We start from the raw sequence: 18,709 nt of genomic DNA, 5'->3' as shown, positions 1-18,709 counted from the left end.
TTCACATTACAAATAAAATGTGACAGCAAACGCGCTCTAGTGTGAACGGTTCACGGCCCTCAAAGCAGCCTGCATGTGCAAGAGAAGACATGCTCTGTTTACGGAAGAAAAAATGGCGGCTACAGAGCTAGTAGGCGTTGTTGCAGCAGTCTATCAATTTGGGCACAGTCATAACCGACAGAATTTTGACAAATTAATTAGAGAAAGAAGGACACTGAGAAAAAAGAGAGCTGTAATAATGGCCTTGTTTGCAGCAGTGGCTGCTACCTCCGTGCAGAGGTATATATGGACATGGAGTCAGAACCAGGAGTGGTGGGATTGGAATGTGAGAGGCTGTCTTCTCCGGCGCTGAAATTGCCGTCTGTCTTGTGTCAGTGACGTAAAAGACGGATTTAATGCAACATGACCATTCAAACAGCAGTTGCTTTCCAAAATATCAGATATGTATCGGATTCAGTACCACATACGAAAGTGACCTACATTGGATTTGAAAATATCGGATTTGTGCCGTTCAAACTGTCATACCATGATCGGATATGGGTCGCATAGGGTCAGAAAAGTCAGATTTGATGCACTTTTGCCTGCAGTGTGAACGTAGCCTAAGATATTCAGAGCAATACACAGAAGAAATTCATTCATTAGTGCTGTTATATCCGATTAGGTTTAATGCCCATCATGTGAGTGGGGAAATAATAAATTATTAATGTCAAACACAGAGTAGAGCTTGCACTGATTCATTTCTCTCCAGGTGTGTGGTCTTCTGGTGGAGTTGGAGGAAGCCAGGGGCAACCACGTGACCAAGGATGACGGCAGCTCTGCTGACATTTCTAGGACTTCAGAGGTGATCAGCCCTCACCAGCTGTCTTTCCGCAGTGTGGAGGAGCTCCAGAGGCACAACCAAAGCCTTCTGGGAAGGCTGAGGGAGCTGGAGGAGGAGAAGGACAAACAGCAGAGCCAAGTAACATCAGCACGGTAAATGTGATGGGGCTATTATATTTAGCCCTGCTACTTATTTTTATAATTGGTGTACAATTGTGTCCACAATGCAGTAACACAAATGTCTTAACACTGAACTTTCAGTAACTAGTAGACGTGATTTTAATTGGATGTACAGAAGCAAATCAATCTAACCATTGGGAGTTTTGTGTCTTCACGCCACTGAGATGACAAAAGATTGGACTGTAATGTCTGGTGTGGTAGTCATAGTAGGACTAGTCAGCATTTGTTTTTAGGTAATTTGATCAAAGATTGATTAAGGAATCTCAAAAGATGCGTTAGAGCAGCGATCCCCAACCTTCGGGCCTCGGACCGGTACCGGTCCGTGAGTCGTTTGGTACCGGGCCGCGAGAGTTGAGGCTCAGGTATGGAATGTATGGTTTTCAGGGTTTTTATCGGTTTTCAGCGTTATTTTGTTATTGTTTTTATTGTTAACTTGGTTTTCCTGGGTCTTTTCACGTGTGTTATGAATAAATCTTCTTTTTTCGGTACCGGTACTAGTTTTATTTTGTTGTATTTATCCGCGACACCTTAAAGGCCGGTCCGTGAAAATATTGTCGGGCATAAACCGGTCCGCGGCGCAAAAAAGGTTGGAGACCGCTGCGTTAGAGGCTTGCTGCCACTCTGTGGGTAAGTGATTGAAGTGATTGCAATTAAATTCAGCATTATTATTTATTTGTTATTATTAATGCTAAAACACATTCTGCAACAGCATGGCTAAACTGGTGAGCATGTAGCCCAGACTCATTCCATGAAAATATTTTTTGACACTTTTTAGGCAACGAACTACTGAGCTGCTGAAAATTTTAAACATTGTTTTGTTTTCTAAACTGCAAATTTCCAAGTTCCTAAGAGTGAACTCAGACTCAACCTTTTAAATCTTGCATTTGCACTATTTTAATTAAATATGGGGTTTAATTCATTTGCAAATTATCAAATTGAATTATAGCTATTTTACCTGTCATGGAACGGGGATTCTAAATACTTTATTGTGGTATTTTTAACAATATTGCAAATTAATAACATTTTAGCTAATAATGGTACATTATTTATCTTGGTATTCACATTACTGTTTTCAACCAGTTAATTATGAAGTCAACTGATATCTTTATTTATCGTAGTTAATCAGGGAAAATATCTGTCTATTTTAAACGTGAAGTATGTGCCCTTGGTTTCTTGTAGGATATCAGAGTTGGAGTCCAGTGTGGATCGACTGCATAAGGAGGTGGAGCAACTGAGAGAGCAGAGGAACCAGCAGAAACAGCTGGCAGATTCAAATGCAAGGCAGAGAGACATGTACAAGGCTTTGCTGACACAGAGCACTGGCTTCAGTCTGCCCCCTCAAGGTGACAAAAAAATACTAAGACCTGTATGTAGCATCTTTGTTGGTGAATACACACACAGTCAAGCTTTTATTTTTATTTATTTATTTTGTTTGCAACTTCAGGTCAAGACTCTTCTCCCCAACCTGCACAGGGCCGCTCTTCAATACCAGCTACTCGCTCTACTCCTCAGAGAGCTGCTGCTGCAGAGTCGGCACCGAATGCTCAGACAAAAGCAGCTTTAAAACAGGTACACACGAGCACATCTCTATATGAAAGTGAATGTTGAGTTAGGAATCGAATTCTTGAAGCTCTTCTGATGTCCGTCTGTTCCCAGCTCAATGACGCCTTCGCGCTGTATAAGAAGGAGAAGGCAGAGAACGACAGGATACTGAATGAAACCAATGATCGGCTGCAAAGGCAGCTGACGGAACTCCGCTCCAGCCATGCCAAGCTGACTTCTCAGCTGGAGTTCAGCAACAAGCGGTGGGTTTAGGACACAAAACACTAATGTGACAGTTTATGCTTTTTTTACCGCTCGCCTGTAAACGGCTGAAGGAGTATTGTCGTTAAATGCAGTGACTCAGTTTTCAAATTGATACAATAGTTGCATCTATTAAAAATCTTGTACGAGTTTGAATGTCAGTGACCTCAAGGTCAGAAGAAGTTTTTCTCAATCTTGTGAATGCAATAACTTAAAAACAAAGTGATGTAGCATTGATACCATTGGTGTGTCTACCAGGAGGCTTAGGGGTAGTACTGGGAGTTGCCAGGATTTATTTTTAAAGGCTGAGATCTGTGTGTGTTTCTAAATACCAGATACGAAATACTCCAGGAGGCTGTATCAGCATACCGCCGAGAGATCGTTATCCTTCAGGAGAGGAACCAAAAGATGTCTGTAACAGCCCAGCGACACGAGCACATTATCCACACAATGAGCCAGGACCTGAGGCAGGCTAATGAAAAAATTGCTCTGGAAGAGGTGAGCAAGACAAGCAGTGGGGATCAGGACGGCTAGAAAGATAAAGGGACTTATGGAGAACATTAAACATTAAAACCAATATTTTCCTAAGATAATATTAACATAGTAGCTTAATTTAGGCACATGTTTTGTTTTGTTTTTTGTACTTGTAATACCGTAACTTAATTTACAGCTGGGCCACTTGACCACTGCAAGGAGTTTTATTTATAACTTATTTTGCTAGACTAATGGGTCTGTCTGCTTTTTAACCTAAAAGACCGGTTGACAGATTTTTGTCTTGTAAAATTTCCGCGCCTTCTTTTCTCTCTTTGCAATGGAAATGGCCCAAAAGTACATCTGCCTCTCTGTACATTAGGTTTCAGCGGCCTGAGTTGATCAAAACAAGAGAGGATTTTCAATACTCCAGAGTTCTTTCTGGTTTGGTCTATTAAACACCTGTGATATGTCTGAGAAGTTTATATTAACTCACCTTGGAAGTACATTAAACGTCACTATGAATGATTGGGAAGAAAGGTTATAGTAGACTGTATCAATGTGCGTTTTAGGCTTCAATTCCACATTTACTTCAAGCATCTTTTAGCATTGGCGGATTCGCAGTTTAATGGCTGAGCCACACATGACACCTACATGTTAAAAATAAAACCAGACTGCCCCATAAAGGCATAACCAGTTAGCAATTTATGTTCACGTAGCTTTTGCAGTTGCTTCATAAACATAAACGGAATAAAAAGGGAAATGAATGTGCTCCCTAGTAAGTTAAAATTCTAATCATGTGTACTTTTGGGTCTGAACGAGACAAAACAAAAATAATCTTTCTTGGTGAGAGCAAGAACAAAATATTACATATATGATCCTCTGAATTTGGATCAAGTTCATGGTCATATTTGTTGTTTCATGGGCACTTTTGTCACCTTTGTCATTTTGTCAGTAACCTGCCTCTGTCTGTAGGTGCGTGTGGAGAACCTGACAAAAGAGAGAGACATGTTGAGACAAGCAGAGAGTCGACTCAGTCGAGAGAAGGAAGCCATGCTGGCTGAACAACGTAACCAAAACTTGTTGCTCACCAACCTCAAGACCATACAGGTACCATATTACAGCAGCAGGGTTTGGAGACAGGATGCTTTTGGTAATTTCTATATGTATGAGGTAGGGCAGGGCAATATGGACAAAAATATTTAGCACGATATATATATTGGAAAATTTGCGATAACGATATAACTGATATCGATATAATTCCACAACTTTATTAGTGTAAAAAAAAAAACCCCATCAATTTATTTTCACTCAGCTGTTTTTTATGTGCATTAAAGCTATACAGGGAGTGCAGAATTATTAGGCAAGTTGTATTTCTGAGGAATAATTTTATTATTGAACAACAACCATGTTCTCAATGAACCCAAAAAACTCATTAATATCAAAGCTGAATGTTTTTGGAAGTAGTTTTTAGTTTGTTTTTAGTTTTAGCTATTTTAGGGGGATATCTGTGTGTGCAGGTGACTATTACTGTGCATAATTATTAGGCAACTTAACAAAAAACAAATATATACCCATTTCAATGATTTATTTTTACCAGTGAAACCAATATAACATCTCCACATTCACAAATATACATTTCTGACATTCAAAAACAAAACAAAAACAAATCAGTGACCAATATAGCCACCTTTCTTTGCAAGGACACTCAAAAGCCTGCCATCCATGGATCCTGTCAGTGTTTTGATCTGTTCACCATCAACATTGCGTGCAGCAGCAACCACAGCCTCCCAGACACTGTTCAGAGAGGTGTACTGTTTTCCCTCCTTGTAAATCTCACATTTGATGATGGACCACAGGTTCTCAACGGGGTTCAGATCAGGTGAACAAGGTGGCCATGTCATTAGTTTTTCTTCTTTTATACCCTTTCTTGCCAGCCACGCTGTGGAGTACTTGGACGCGTGTGATGGAGCATTGTCCTGCATGAAAATCATGTTTTTCTTGAAGGATGCAGACTTCTTCCTGTACCACTGCTTGAAGAAGGTGTCTTCCAGAAACTGGCAGTAGGACTGGGAGTTGAGCTTGACTCCATCCTCAACCCGAAAAGGCCCCACAAGCTCATCTTTGATGATACCAGCCCAAACCAGTACTCCACCTCCACCTTGCTGGCGTCTGAGTCGGACTGGAGCTCTCTGCCCTTTACCAATCCAGCCACGGGCCCATCCATCTGGCCCATCAAGACTCACTCTCATTTCATCAGTCCATAAAACCTTAGAAAAACCAGTCTTGAGATATTTCTTGGCCCAGTCTTGACGTTTCAGCTTGTGTGTCTTGTTCAGTGGTGCTCGTCTTTCAGCCTTTCTTACCTTGGCCATGTCTCTGAGTATTGCACACCTTGTGCTTTTGGGCACTCCAGTGATGTTGCAGCTCTGAAATATGGCCAAACTGGTTGCAAGTGGCATCTTGGCAGCTGCACGCTTGACTTTTCTCAGTTCATGGGCAGTTATTTTGCGCCTTGGTTTTTCCACACGCTTCTTGCGACCCTGTTGACTATTTTGAATGAAACGCTTGATTGTTCGATGATCACGCTTCAGAAGCTTTGCAATTTTGAGACTGCTGCATCCCTCTGCAAGATATCTCACTATTTTTGACTTTTCTGAGCCTGTCAAGTCCTTCTTTTGACCCATTTTGCCAAAGGAAAGGACGTTGCCTAATACTTATGCACACCTGATATAGGGTGTTGATGTCATTAGACCACACCCCTTCTCATTACAGAGATGCACATCACCTAATATGCTTAATTGGTAGTAGGCTTTCGAGCCTATATAGCTTGGAGTAAGACAACATGCATGAAGAGGTTGATGTGGACAAAATACTCATTTGCCTAATAATTCTGCACTCCCTGTATAAAAATGTAACAGTGCAAATGCAAATTCCTTGCTGATAGTTTAACCAAAAGGCATTTTCAGTGGAAATGGGCTGACATATCCTGAGCATAACCATGTATAATATCCACAAAAGTTAAAAAGAGGTGCTTTGCAATATGAAACTGCAGTGTGCCAAATAAATAAGTCAAGTCCGTATTTTTTGGACCGTAAGGTGCACGGGATTATAAGGCACATTAAGCGAAACAAATCAGTCAGATAAGTCTATCTTCTTGCTTCCTCCACTTCTGTACCATTGACTCATTAATGCTGAATTCTCTGTTCCCATGTTCTACTGCGCGATTGATAGCCTTGAGTTTAAAATGTGCTTCATACGCATATCTCTTAACAGGTGCCATTTTGGGGTCCTTATACACACACACAATACGGTAATATTATGTTGAAGCGCAGTGCGTATTACTCCGCTAGGCTCCTGACTACGGTAGCTGTTATGCTCTGACAATCCATCAAGTAGCGTGGCTTCGTAGCTTACCAAAGTCATACTAAGACATTTTTTGACAGATTTTTGAGCATAAAATGAGTTCGAGGTCAGTAAGCACAACCAGAATTCATACATAAGGCACACCAGATTTTAAGGTGCACTGTTCATTTTTGAGAAAATTAAAGGCTTTTAAGAGTGCCTTATTATAATAATAATAATAATAATAATAATAATAATAATAATAATAATAATAATGGATTGCATTTATATAGCGCTTTTTGAGACCCTCAAAGAGCTTTACAATTCCACTATTCATTCACTCTCACATTCACACACTGGTGAAGGCAGCTACAGTTGTAGCCACAGCTGCCCTGGGGCAGACTGACAGAAGCGAGGCTGCCATATCGCGCCATCAGCCCCTCTGGCCATCACCAGTAGGCGGTAGGTGAAGTGTCTTGCCCAAGGACACAATGACTAAGACAAACAGAGCTGGGGATCAAACCGGCAACCTTCTGGTTACAAGATGAGCTTCCCAACCCCCTGAACCACGGTCGCCCCATTATAGTGCAGAAAATACGTTAATAACGACGGTCCACTTGCATGTTCTATAAAAAATGTGGTGGGTATCTGACGGACAAAAACCAAACCAGTTTCACATCACTCAAGTTGCAGGTTTTGAAAACAATTCTTGTTCATCTGTTTCATTCAACAATCCACTTTTGCCCTTCTTGTTTTCTGTCGCCGCCATGCTTTTTCTGCCATGTGCGTATGAAAACAAAGGCACCGCGCATGCACATTTTATGTCATTTTCTTATCATTGCCTAACATTATAAAGTATAAAGTGAAGTATAATATGGCCCAGCCGTAGTATGAGGTGTATGTAAATATACCAAAGCTTTAGACTACTCTGAACACCTGTTTTGGTAGTCATCTCTTTCTCCTTCAGTATAGGTATAAAGCATGTCTAAAGTTTAAAAGTGTTAAATTCACTTTCTTGGGATGTCATGTCCAGTTGACAATGGAGCGTGCAGAAACAGAGACACGCCAGCATCTGAACAACAAGATAGAACAACTGGAGTCAGAACTGGCTTCGATGAAGACCAGACTAGAACAGGAAGTGGCACAGAGACATGCCCTTGGGCGTACTATGGACGTATGTATAATATTTGTGTTTATTTCTTTCATTGTAAACGTTGTTGGAGAGCGCATGGCTCGAGTAGACTGATAGAGTGTGTGTGTGTGTGTGTGTGTGTGTGTGTTATAAGAGTTTCATTCCTTGTTCCTTTGTAACCTCCATTTGCTCTACAGGCTCAGTTGTTAGAAGCTAAGAAGCAGCTGGAGACCCAAAACACACTGCAGCAGAAGACCAGGGAGCTGCTGCGTAGCTCTGAACAGCAGGTGGCAGCACTGAAAGCCCAGCTGGCCTCTGCTACCTCCTCTGAGGCTACCACCACCTCCAGCACCACCACCACACCAGTTACCAGGGCCGTAGGCCTCCGAGCACCGTTGAGAGGTAAGTTATTATGGCCGTACAAAGGGTTAATGTACCTGTATACTCAAAGTCAGCTGTAAAACAATAGTAATGTCTCCCACAGTGCGCTCTCCAGTCCCAGCAGCCTCCCAGCTACCCAGCCAATCAGAGCAGGAGCTCTCAGAGGTGAAAGGTCTCCTGCACAGTGTTGAGGAGAAAAAGAGTGAATTAGAGGAGCAGCTGAAGAGTGCTAATGCCTCTGTAGAGCAGTATAGATCCGTGGTGCTGACTCTGGAAGACAGTCTAGAGAAAGAGAAGGAGGTACCGCTCCTAAATACTACTAAATACTGTACTTCCTTGCTCTGTGCACCTTTTAACATACTCTCATACTGACCTTTCTTCATGCTTTAGCTACGTTCTCCTCTGGAGGTTCGTCTGAAAGAGTCGGAAGAGGTGCAGAAGCAGCTGGAGAAGAAGATTTTAGAGTTGGAGAAAATGAAGCAGCAAGAGCAAGAGGAAAGAAGAAAGGCTGTGGGTGCAGTGGAGAAACAAGTGAGTTATAATTTAACATGTGTTCTGATTAGAGATGGACCGATCCGATATTACGTATCGGTATCGGTCCGATACTGACCTAAATTACTGGATCGGATATCGGAGAAAAATAAAAAATGTAATCCGATCCATTAAATATCACGAAAGCACCTCACAAAACTTGCAACACGCCGTAACTCACCTCAGAACGTTAGCAGTCGGAGCAGTATGCATCACGTGATAGAGCGGCTGTGGCATGCGGGACCTGTCGGTGGTCTGGATAGCATTTGGAGCTTCGCTAGCAACCCGGCATTTCATCTCCGACAAAGTTATCCCCGAGAGAAGTAAAGCAAGTGTGTAAGTCCATCTCTGAATGTTTGTAAAGCATTCCTGCGTTAAGCTTAACGAGCGACTGCCTCTCCTGCTGCTACTTCAATGGTGAAACTGCTTAACGATCAGCTGATCGGCTTTTCTGTCGCAGTCCGTGTCTCTAGTTTGCTTTTGGCCCACTTTGCACCAGAAAGAGGAAACCAGCGGCTGAACAACAGCAGCACGTTTAAGCTTGATCAGCTGTTGTTAGAATGTATTTAATATTACTTTCTACTCGAGGATCTTTTTCTACGTAGCTGACGCTGGTAACTGTGCAGGGGCGGATCTAGCAAAGTTTAGCCAGGGGGGCCGATAGGGCATTAACAGGGAAAAGGGGGCACAAAGACATACTTTTCTTTCTTATTCTCATTTAAAATGTCGAGCTTTTAATAAATAATTATCTGACACCCAAAGTTTTAATTTGATGTAAAATGAATAGAAGTCAATTACTGTATATAGTAACTATTAAGTCTAATATATATACCCTAGTAAGCTATAGTACTTTTTCCTTTGGGAAGGTACCATCTGTGCAGTCTGCAATTTTGTTGAAGAAAGATGTTGAATCTATTTAATATTTCTTGAAAAATAATTGATTTCTGTGCATTTTTTTTCACACTGCATCAAATTAAGGTTGATTACGTCGATTAAGCATCATGAGGTGGAGCGTGAGGGGTGGTTCCCTATTTTTTATTTATTTATTTTTGTTGTTGCTGGGAGTTGGAACCCTATTAGTTAGGTTGCTTAATATTTATGCTAAGTACTCTTTAAAATACCAGAATAGGGAGGATGGTGTAGGTTTAAGTTTATTAGATTGATCAGTATTGCTGAACTATGAAATATTTTTTTTTGCATACAGGTATAACAGAATAGCTTTAGTGTAGTTGTTGTTTTAAACTTGAGTATGAACTTATACAAAATGCAGCAAGATATTTAAAAAACAGTTTTGTTGATTAAAAAACACTATATCGGATTCATATCGGTATCGGCAGATATCCAAATTTATGATATCGGTATCGGTATCGGACATAAAAAAGTGGTATCGTGCCATCTCTAGTTCTGATACAAGCACACGTTTACTTAGTGCTGTGGTCATAAGTTTGCATATATACACTTATCAGGGATAAATGTTATAGTAATTTAGACTTTTACTGATCTCTTAGAATAGAGTGGAACAATTGAACAGCATACATCTGTAATGACTTTAAAAACAAGTGCCTGTGTGGGCAGCTGCAAAGTTGAGCTTGAAAGTGTTAATTTTGGACTAGGGGGTTCTTTCTTGGATGTCACCCACTCAGTCCACGGCTACATTAAACTTGCTTCAATGTGGACCGTGACAGTGGTGTTTCAGCAGTTTCCGGGCTTGAGCCTTGGAGGTTCTTGTGTTAGTTTGCCATGGTCTGGAAAAAGACACACTGAATAACTTGAATTTGAACAAAATTTGGAATCTACATTTGTTTAGAAATTGCTCCACTAAACCTTCCCGACTTGTGTAAATCTATAATTTCTTAGATCTTTGCTGAATTTCTGGCACTTTCCCATTGTTGTATATTGGTCAATCTAATTTTCATTTCAGACAAATACATTTTTATGCTGGCAAAGAAAAACTAGCAGTTAGAGTCAATCATGATGACCAATGAGAAGTAAATAGGCTTTGACTGTGTCAAGTTAAAATACATTGTAGAACCTTTGTAAAACATTTAAGTCAGTGTTTGTATATTTGAGCCTGTGTGTATAATTTTTGTCCCTGTGTTGATTTCTTTTACGTCATTACGGCTGTATGCCAAATTTACCATCACATTCACACCCATGATGTCAACTTCTGACCACAGCTGTAAATGTTGACTCGATGTCGACTTCAAGATTCTACCATACGTACAATACAAAGGCAACAAGAAACGTGAAAAAATAAGCCAGGCAGTCACAAACTATTTGCACATTTGTATATAAGGTGCTTTTCAAAAATGCTTTAACAGAGCATCAGCTATTTCTACTCTCATGGCAATGATCATTAACTGGCAGCCACATGATTAATTGTGTATGCCATTGTCACTAGGAAAGTAAGCCCTGAAGATGGCTTAATTCAGGTTTTTCTACTAATCCCTATACCGTGTGTTTTATCGTCTGCATCCCAAATCAGTACCCAACTGAGGACCCACTTGGTGTAGGAATGGGTAATATGGCCCAAACACGATATTTCAGAGTATTACCACGATAGCGATAAATTTGCCAAAATACAGAAAAAATTGGTTGTTATTCATTTGACAAAATAAACGTAACACATTGACTTGAAATATTCTATGAAAACTACCTTAAAAAGTGCAATAACTTTAAGAAGTATAAAACTAATTTCTCCCCCTGCTCTTTGCCTCAGACTGAGGTAAGGCTGTCATACTACTTGACTATAAATCTGTGGTTAGTACATAGTAATTCACAGATAACAATGAGTCTGGGAGTGCCGTCTTGAAATCATATCATATCTTTTGGCAAACAAATGGTGACAGTTTGGGTAATATCGTCTATGTCCAGGTGAATAGAATCAACCTTTTGGGATTTACTTACCTGGATCATTGAGAATGCATCAAGTCATGCAACTGGCGAGAGACTTGGTGATGCCATGCTGAACTAGCTTACTTTGTTTTAGTTTGTAGCATTAGCTGCAGAGCTTTCCTCCCAGGCTTTCAGACATTCCTGATACAGGCTTGGGTGCTGATGCTTAAGAAGGTGAAATAAGTTAGAGATATTTCCCCCCTTCGACATTACAGGCTTTTTGCACTAGTCTGTTGTGTATATGCTGGTTTGTATCTAAAATAATTCCACACCACTAAAGTAGCTGCTCTTTTGGGAATTGAATCTCCAGCAGTAACGCTTCCAGCCATGTTTGCCTTCACCATCACAACTTTAATAACTTTGTGCTGCATGACCCACGTGAGCATAATTATTATGAATGATATGACAAATTAGTCACCAACAATTATTTGTTTTTAAAATGCAAATTATAGAATAAGCTCAATTGTTCAGGCACATATAGATCCACGGACAACTTGATAATGCAATGACCGTAATCTCCTATACTCTCTTTGTACAGGTGTGTGAGCTGCAACGCAGTCTGAAGGCCAGTCGGGTAGAGCAACAGGAGGCTCTGGAGAGGGCAGCTGCTGCTGTAACTCTGGAGCAGAAGGCTGTGCAGGACAGTCTGCTGCAGGTACACACACGTGCATTGATTAATATACTTGGTTTCTACTGTACTCCTACCAGTTTTTACCCTTCAGCCGTAAAAAGGTGGTGGGGTATTGTCATCATAACTCAAAAAAGAAGTTATCTAGATTTTCAAATTGATAACATAGGTGCATCTACTGAAATTCTTGAAGGAGTTTGAGGTCAAGGTCACTGAGATTCAAGTACAGAGTAAGTTTTCCAAAACTCTTGTGGACTTTATAACTTGACAACAAGGTGATGTAGGATTTTGAAAATGATATCATAAGTGTGTCTACTAGGAGGCTGAGGGGTAACGCTGGTGGTTGCCAGTATTTTCTTTTTAATTTTTGCCTACAGTAAGAAAACCACACTTGACATGCAACTGAAGGTCCCTCCCCTTCTCTTCTCCTGTCAGACTAAGCTAGCTGGAGAGGCACAGGCTAAGTATGAGCGGGAGCTAATGCTTCATGCTGCTGATGTGGAGGCTCTACAGGAACTGAAGAAAAAATTCCAACAAGGAGCAGCACAAAAGATGGAGTTAGAGGAGGAATTGAAGAAGACCACCTCCCTCCTGCAGGAGAAAACTGCAGCCTGGAGTACAGCAGAGAAAAAGCTGAAGGTAGAACAACAACCCAATAATCTTAATCGGGCAAGCTAACATCCCTCTTTTCACACAGGTCTGAATAACTGTTTGAGATATATAAAGTTGAACAAACCACATTATGAATCTTAGTTTAAGAAAATTAAAATGTAATTAGAAGACTGTTTGTGAATGATCGTAACAGTCCTTACTATGACTGTCATTCAGGAGGATCTGTCAAATCAGAGCCGTCACTGTGAGGAGTTGGGAAAGCAGAATTCCCTCCTGCATGAACAAATGGATGAAATAGCTGCTAAGAGCCGCCAGCTGCAACAACAACAGCAGCAACCGCAGCAGCTTGACTTGTCATTCAGTGAGGAAGGAAAGACCACTGAGCAAATACTAGAAATACTCAGGTACTGTAACACGAGCTGGTTGATCAGTGTTTGTGTTATTGTGTATTGAAAGTATTGAAATAGCTGACACTGCAGTTTATTTTATAATAGAGTATGTAAACATCGTTACCTCTGAAGCACCTTATGATGAAATGAAATTCTAATAATTCTTTCATTATAAATCTTTTACTTGTTCAAAGTAGAACTGAGTGTAAAATGTGCGTTTGCGGTGCAGGTTTGTGCGGCGGGAAAAGGATATCGCTATAGCGCAATGTGAGGCGTCTGACGGAGAGGCTCTTCGTTACAAACAGCAAGTGGAACACCAAGAGAGAGAATTAAAGGAACTACAAGAAACCCTAAATGCTGAGAGGGAGAAGATGCAGGTATGAGTTGGGGGAGTGTTTGATCTGTTTTACCTTTGATCAAATAACATATCTTGATCCATGCTCAATCATCCAGGTAAGTAAATCCCAAGAAGTCACTTGGATGAGTGATGAGATGTTTCTCCCATTGAAAACGCTACGTCCAGATGAACAGAATCAACCTTTTGGGATCAAATAACGTAGTCAATTAAAAGCTGGTGTATATAGTGTGGTGACTGTAGATTAGTTAGATTAGTGAAGCTGTGACACCAATATAGTGGGAGGTCCTGGTTTTTGTTGCCGTAAGAGTCACCTCTTGCCTCACTTGAAACACCATAATGCTGTAACTTTAGCCGAGTAAATGTAAATAATATCAGTTTGCTCAAAAAACAAAACAACAAGTTATTTTTGGAGGAAAAAGAGGCCTTGATTAATATTTGAGAATCTACTACAGAATGAAGAGCTTCATTATACTTTGTAAAACTTTACTTCCACAAATTTGTTACTGTGCAACTTCTTGAACACTGTGAGGTTGATAGTCAGTTCAGAAACTTGTATTGTAAGTACAGAGCGTCCGTACCGGATTTAGCAAGAAAGAGTGTTTTTTTGTTTTTTGTTTTTAAAAATAAGCAGCAAGTAGGATGCTAGTGTGACTTTTAAATGTGCAAAGGACATAATAGAGAATACTGTTTGTTACTTCTCTGTATATGTTTCTTCCTCTATGTCAGGCTACAGCAAAAACTCTAGTGCAGCAGGAAGAGCAGCTAAAGAAGATGGAGACTATCAGTGCTCTTCGAGAAACCAACAAGATGCTCAAAATGGACCGAGATAAACTGGAGCAAGAACTGCAGCAAGCTCAGGCTAAAGTGAGTTTGCACTGCACTGCATGTCACCATTTGTCTTCATGTTTGTCTTGGCCAGTTCCATCTTCTTTTTTTCTAACTGTAACCTTTCTCTCCAAGAGCTATAACTGACAAAATAACTTATCTTCAATGCATAATATTTTCCAAAAAAAAAAAGATTGAACGTTACAATCTGCAATAATAAACAGCTGAAGAGAAATGGCTCTGCTACTGGAAACAAGTTCAAATAACGTACCCCCCTTTACCTGACATACTTCACCTTAAGCAGTTGCAGCAAATTTCTATAACAAAATGTTGTGGAGTCAGTTACAATACAGATCGTCACTACAGCATACCTGGAAGCCTACTGCAACTACTCTTGTGTACAGTATATACCACGTTGGTTACTTTTTGTGCTGCTGCAATATTATCAGGCAGTTCTATTTATATCCATCAATAAGAGGCAAGAAGCCGCTGCTATGTTCTCCTAAACAATAGATGCCACCGCTCGAGCATTATCACAACATAAGCACTTGTATAGGAAGGGAGGAAGTCAAAACCAGAAGAAATGACTTTTTCCCCCCCACAAAGTTACAAGTTTTCAAACTGTAGCAATATCGCACTGTAATTGTATATATCTCTAAGCTTCTGTACTGGAATGTCATTAAAATGGCAGTAAAAAACCAACACGATCGTATACTTGTGTCTTCAACCGAGCTTTGCAAAGTGCCAAGTTACAGAAATCAAAAGGTGCACATCAGCTGAAGTGATACAAATACAGAGAGTCTGGTGTCAAACATGCAGCAAGCTTTAAAACGCCCAACATTGTGTCTCACCAGATCACAAAACTCCAGTCAGACATCAGCCCTCTGCATCACTCTCTGTCTGTGCTGTCAGAGAAGAATGGCTCCCTGCAGGCTGACAAGAGGCTGTTGGAGGAAGACTTTAAACGATTAAAAGCAAAAAATCAGGTAATGCCACTCTGTGGAGGAGGTTGAGTACATGTGTAAATCCTTTTTTTCTCTCTCTCTCATTTCTGTAACATAGTGGCTCCATAGTGTAGTAGTTTATACATTCAGTCAGCAAGCAAAAGATTTAGAAGATTTGTGATTTTGATTTTTACAGCAACTGATCAGCCAACAGAAAGACGGTGATGTTGAGGAGAGACAGAAACTCACCACGGAGAGAGAGGCTCAACAGAAGCGCATCACACAGCTGGCTGAGGAGACAGCCAAGCTGAAGGCTGAGCTGGCCAGGTAGAGCAACACACACAGGCTTACACCTGTTAAATACACTAACGCCACAAAGGTGAACTGAACGGTACTTTCCCAACTCTAGTTTCTTTTGTGTGGTTTGTACCAGACTTTTGCAGTTTTGCTGCCTAAGTGATCGGAACCTAATTTCCAGCAACTCAGTAGAAAATTGATCAATGCATCCAAAAAAATAACCTTACACAGATGATTATGTGTGAATCAGATCCAGTGCGAGTGGAAATTCAGCTCAGTCGCAGCTACATGGCCTCAGAGAGTCTGTTGCCCGCCTGACGTCCGAAAGAGACTCTCTGAAGAAAGACCTGGAAACAAAAAACAATGACATTGTGGAGAAGAACAAGACCATAACCCAGGTGAAGAAGATTGGACGACGCTATAAAACCCAGTACGAGGAGCTCAAAGCCCAGCATGACAAGGTGCGGTGATAGGTTTGTGGAAACGGTTTGGACCCATTGACCGTGGAGAACAACTGCAATGGGGATTTATGTTTGTCTTTTCCAGCTGGTCAGTGAAACAGCTACTAAAGCAGGAAGCGAGGTGGCTCCAAACCAGGAGGTACAGCAGGAGTTGAATAAAGCTCAGGAGCAGCTCAGCAAGACCCAGGAGGAGCTGAGTGCCCTGAAAGGAGAAGTGCAGAAAAAACAGGAGGAGGTGAGCAAAGTTAAACATGACCAGCGCAAGTCTTTATTTTTTTTCCCAACTTAATTTTTTATCATATTTACCAAAAAATTAAAAAAGGCTCATGGAGGGATTTAAGATATTTGGAACAAAAAAGTTCTGCTCTATGCATCTAGATCAATTCCTATCCAGTTAATCAGCAGTCCACCCAAATAACTTTGATACTTAATGATTGAAGTCAATTCAGAGCAAAAAATATCTCCTAGTTTTATTTATCACACATAATTATGTGTGATATTTATGTGTATTGAGATACACAGAGATGCAATAGTGGTTCTGTTTCTTTTAGTTTAATTGTCAGTTTTTCACCAGGCCCAGAAGTCCCTGCAGGAGCTGGAAAGAGCCCAGAAGGAAAACCAGCAGCTCAAGGAAAAGGTCCAGGAGGTCCAAAACCAGCTGACACAGGTACGGTTTGACAAAGTTAGGTGAAACTGCCTGCAAGTCTTTATTCACAGATGGGAAAAATGAACACCATATTCAGATAGCTGCTAGCTCAGATAGCAGATAGCGTGTAGATTCATCATGCCATTGGCTCTGTCATGTCTTTGATCCTACAGCTCCAGTCCCAGCTGTCCCAGACCCAGACTCAACTGCAGCAGAATCAGAACCAACTAACCCAAAATCAGAAAGAGCTTCAACAAGCTAAGAGTCACACCCAGCAGGTGAGAATTCTTGCAGGAACAGGGATTTTACCTATTTGCTAGATTTGTGGTTGACCTTTTATTTATTTGGACTATTGGTCTAAAGACTGTTAATGCACATGAGCTCCATCACCAGATCTAAAAGAATCCCAGCCAGTATCTGAGAATAGGCCTACAGTAACCACATTACCTGCTTCATTTTTTCTTAAAGGTGCAGAACCAGTTAAAAACAGCTCAGTCTCAAGCTCAAGCCCGTCAGAACCAGATTCAGCAGCTCCAAAGGGAGCTTCAGCAGGCTAAAGAAACCCTTCAGCAGAACCTCACCAGTCAGAAAGAGCTTCAGCAGACCCACCAAACCAGCCAACAGAGCCACGACCAGGAAATCTCTAGCCTCAAGACTGCTCTGAGCCAAGCAGAGAGTAAGGTGAGCAACAATTATTAACAATGTGAGGTCATGTGATGATGTGATGACCCCCCAACTCTGTGATGTCAAAGAGTTATCTTTTTTTTTTTCTGGTGCTGATATGCACCAAAACTATTTTTGACAAAACAAATTCTTTGCACATTTCACATCTTCATGTAATATTTGTGTAAATATTGTCCTAGTATGATAAAAGGCTCAGTTTACATCACAACAGTTTACTTCTGCAGTCTGACAGCTTGGTGATGAGCCTTCTTCTTTTAACAGTATGTAGTATTTTTGTCATATTTGCAGTAAACTAACAAGTAGTTTCTGTATCTGTGCTTACCTCCTAACAGGTGACTGAGCTTCAAGGCCAGTTGGAGAGCTTGCAGAAGGTTAGGAAAGAGATCAACATCATTCAATCAATTTTCAGTGGATTAGTAATGCCAGTCATATCCCCTTGTATTTTTACCTCTGTTATGTGATCGTCTTCAATCAAAAACAACGTGGTTTTCCGTTTGTGCTAAACAGATCAAGTTGCAGGAAGACTGAATCTGACAAATTGTTAAAGTAGTGAGTGAAGGTTGTGTTGGTGTGGCCAAAAAGGGTAGAGCAACAAACATAAAAACCAGACTTTGACTTTGACTGTAGTTGAAACCAATAGTAAATACAGGATTATTTGGTTTACACTTAACAACTGTCAGTCAGAGTTTGGTTACAACAACTACTTGGTTATTTGTGAGAAAAGGTTCTAGTTTCTGTTAAAGTAGACTTCACAATGTTATTTTAAAAAGGCCTTTCTACCAGACAGACCTGAAGGGAAACCTTTGCCATGAGCAGTCTTTTTTCCCCAAGTGGCAAAGTGATGACACTGAATACTCGAACAGTTTGTTTGTTTTTTGCTTTTTTACTGTAATCGTCTAAACACTAACCAAGCAAGTAGTCAATTTGAGGAAGAAGACTATATTAGGAACTATGAGTTGTTAATTAATGTCCTCTTCTTTCCTTTAAAATGTTATTTAACATAATACTTTTTTCTCAGTGAAATTTGGAGAAAAAGATTTAGGCAATTTAAATGTCTTGCATAAAATGGTATTTTAATCTTTTTGGCACGTTTACCTCCCCTTCAGACGGTTGTTGAGCGTGAAGCAGACATAAAACATCTGAAGGAGCAGCTAACTGAAGCCAAACAAGCTAATGAAGCAAGCCGAACCGCACAGGCCAGCCAAAACCAGAGTTCCCAGTCTGTCCACTCAAGTGATGCTACCGCAGCAGCTGAGGCAAACCAGGCACAACAAGAGGAGCTTGCAAAACTCAGACAGGAGGTATCTG

At 40.7% G+C, this 18,709-nt stretch overlaps 1 protein-coding gene across 2 annotated transcripts in view; it reads left to right on the top strand.

The window, feature by feature from the left end:
- The window catches only part of LOC146614139 (nucleoprotein TPR-like), a 35,923-nt gene that overhangs the window by 6,862 nt on the left and 10,352 nt on the right, over nucleotides 1-18,709 (top strand). For both annotated transcript variants that reach the window (XM_085379043.1, XM_085379042.1), the window contains exons 14-37: nucleotides 749-972; nucleotides 2,179-2,342; nucleotides 2,444-2,568; nucleotides 2,656-2,804; nucleotides 3,138-3,300; nucleotides 4,249-4,383; nucleotides 7,652-7,792; nucleotides 7,948-8,152; nucleotides 8,235-8,431; nucleotides 8,522-8,662; nucleotides 12,096-12,212; nucleotides 12,621-12,824; nucleotides 13,014-13,201; nucleotides 13,416-13,563; nucleotides 14,271-14,408; nucleotides 15,224-15,355; nucleotides 15,510-15,640; nucleotides 15,861-16,071; nucleotides 16,157-16,306; nucleotides 16,646-16,738; nucleotides 16,891-16,995; nucleotides 17,186-17,398; nucleotides 17,734-17,772; nucleotides 18,508-18,702. In XM_085379043.1, coding sequence (XP_085235169.1) covers nucleotides 749-972; nucleotides 2,179-2,342; nucleotides 2,444-2,568; nucleotides 2,656-2,804; nucleotides 3,138-3,300; nucleotides 4,249-4,383; nucleotides 7,652-7,792; nucleotides 7,948-8,152; nucleotides 8,235-8,431; nucleotides 8,522-8,662; nucleotides 12,096-12,212; nucleotides 12,621-12,824; nucleotides 13,014-13,201; nucleotides 13,416-13,563; nucleotides 14,271-14,408; nucleotides 15,224-15,355; nucleotides 15,510-15,640; nucleotides 15,861-16,071; nucleotides 16,157-16,306; nucleotides 16,646-16,738; nucleotides 16,891-16,995; nucleotides 17,186-17,398; nucleotides 17,734-17,772; nucleotides 18,508-18,702 — 3,708 coding nt within the window. The remainder of the gene's footprint in view (nucleotides 1-748; nucleotides 973-2,178; nucleotides 2,343-2,443; nucleotides 2,569-2,655; nucleotides 2,805-3,137; nucleotides 3,301-4,248; nucleotides 4,384-7,651; nucleotides 7,793-7,947; nucleotides 8,153-8,234; nucleotides 8,432-8,521; nucleotides 8,663-12,095; nucleotides 12,213-12,620; nucleotides 12,825-13,013; nucleotides 13,202-13,415; nucleotides 13,564-14,270; nucleotides 14,409-15,223; nucleotides 15,356-15,509; nucleotides 15,641-15,860; nucleotides 16,072-16,156; nucleotides 16,307-16,645; nucleotides 16,739-16,890; nucleotides 16,996-17,185; nucleotides 17,399-17,733; nucleotides 17,773-18,507; nucleotides 18,703-18,709) is intronic.

The sequence above is a fragment of the Diplotaxodon limnothrissa genome, linkage group LG18, assembly GCF_057381915.1.
Source record: "Diplotaxodon limnothrissa isolate DT_005_m linkage group LG18, D_limnothrissa_male_GT1.1, whole genome shotgun sequence".
Lineage (NCBI taxonomy): Eukaryota > Metazoa > Chordata > Actinopteri > Cichliformes > Cichlidae > Diplotaxodon > Diplotaxodon limnothrissa.
Note: the sequence above shows the minus strand (reverse complement) of the source record. Positions and strands in the feature narration are given on the sequence as shown.